The sequence below is a fragment of the Tiliqua scincoides genome, chromosome 15 (assembly GCF_035046505.1).
Source record: "Tiliqua scincoides isolate rTilSci1 chromosome 15, rTilSci1.hap2, whole genome shotgun sequence".
NCBI classification, from domain to species: Eukaryota; Metazoa; Chordata; class Lepidosauria; order Squamata; family Scincidae; genus Tiliqua; species Tiliqua scincoides.
In genome coordinates this window covers 4,512,386-4,514,185 of record NC_089835.1, presented here as the reverse complement: position 1 = coordinate 4,514,185, position 1,800 = coordinate 4,512,386, and the positions used below count along the sequence as shown (strand labels likewise).

The window sequence follows — 1,800 nt, the reverse complement described above, 5'->3', positions numbered from 1 at the left end:
TGATTCCTCTGCCAGCCTGTGGCACGAGGGCTCCGGAAGGGAATGTGGCCAGTGCTACAAAGTAGCCTGGCGAGTGCACAGTGCCCCCTTTACGGGGTGCATCAGTGGCACACCAGCTTGCTGGTGCCACCTTGGGCCGCGTGTGAATAAGAAACATAAGAACAGCCCCACTGGATTCAGGCCATAGGCCCATCTAGTCCAGCTTCCTGTATCTCACAGCGGCCCCCACCAAATGCCCCAGGGAGCACACCAGACAAGAAGAGACCTGCAAGGCTTCCTGGGAATTGTAGTTAAGAACATAAGAACAGCCCCCTGGATCAGGCCATAGGCCCATCTAGTCCAGCTTCCTGTATCTCACAGCGGCCCACCAAATGCCCCAGGGAGCACACAAGATCACAAGAGACCTGCAAGGCTTCCTGGGAATTGTAGTTAAGAACATAAGAACAGAAACAGCCCCCTGGATCAGGCCATAGGCCCATCTAGTCCAGCTTCCTGTATCTCACAGCGGCCCACCAAATGCCCCAGGGAGCACACCAGACAAACAAGAGACCTCATTCTGGTGCCCTCCCTTGCATCTGGCATTTCTGACATAATGGGTCAGAATGGGTTTGCTGCTGGTGGCCTTGCGGTGGGAGGGTGCTGAAACCCGCTCCGGTTTGAACTCCTTGCTCGCGCATGGCGATGGCCAGAGCAGTGCTGCCCTTGTGGCGGCTTCCGAAATTGCGCACAGCTGCCGGGCGCCAGTGCCAAAATCTGGGGTATGCCCCGAGCCTCAGTGTCATTGCATGATGTCTTTTGTGTTCAGAAATTCCTGTAAAAGGGGGGGGGGGGTGTCCAGCCTCTTTCCAAAGGCTCGCTTTATTGCGGTGCTTTTAATGCTGCTATCTGGGGGTGACAGTGGCGGGGGGGGGGGGAAGTACTCTGTACTCAGCCAGCTGGCAGGGGGCGTGTCTAGGTGTCCCTCTCTGTCCAGAGGGAATCCCGTCACCTGCTGCCCTTGACTGTAGAGCGGCTGTGCCCCAGTGGGTGGGCGGCTTCTCCTTGCGGCCCCACGTGGGCCTTGAGGGCCTTGTGGCCACCGCAGGACCCCCAGAATGTAACTCTCCACTTGTCTGTCTGTCTCTCCACTCATTGCCCGCTCTGTGTTCTGTCCCGCCATCAGCCCCATTGCAGCCTGGTAAGATGGGGTTGGGGTCTGTGTGTGTGCAGGGACCCCCCTCTGCTTGCACCCCACATTCATAGCTCCTTCCCTCCTTCCGAGAGTGACCTCCTTCTTCTTCCCCTTCGCCCTTCCTTGATCTTTGGCAGACACCCTCTTCTGCTTCCTGCTGGTACATCGTAGCCCTCTGCTGTCTTCGGGCTTTGGGCACCTGGGTGGTCTTGAGGGGGTGGGCCCGGCTGCTGCCAAAAAGGGGGGGGCAAGGTCCCGGGCAGCAGGCCTGAGGAAAACTGGGGAGAGGGGGCTTCTGTGGGGAGCTCACAACCTCAGTCCTCCAAGAGGTGCTCAGGCAGGCCAGGGTCTTGGGGCTCCAGGGGAAAGCAGCTGTGGCTGCCCCACACGTGGAAGCTTGGGGGGATAGAAGGAGCAAAAGTCCCAGTACTGAAGCAGAGAGAGGAGGTTCTTCTGGGGGAGGGGGAACTTGGCTTTGTGTCTGGAGGGTGTGTGGGTGTGGGTGTGTGTCCCACAACCAAAAAAGGGCAGGCGAGAGGAAGCTGGGACGTGACCCCAGCTACGGCAGATGTGGGGTGGGCAAAGGCTTGGCACATTCACAGTCCAAGTTCGCCTCCCCCTTCCTGAGA

At 58.8% G+C, this 1,800-nt stretch overlaps 1 protein-coding gene across 1 annotated transcript in view; it reads left to right on the top strand.

Moving 5' to 3' along the window:
• Nucleotides 1-675: 675 nt before the first annotated feature.
• PRPF3 (pre-mRNA processing factor 3) overlaps nucleotides 676-1,800 on the top strand; it is a 6,385-nt gene continuing 5,260 nt past the window's right edge. The window contains 1 exon segment of the mRNA XM_066610412.1: nucleotides 676-758. Within this exon segment, the coding sequence (XP_066466509.1) occupies nucleotides 676-758 (83 nt within the window).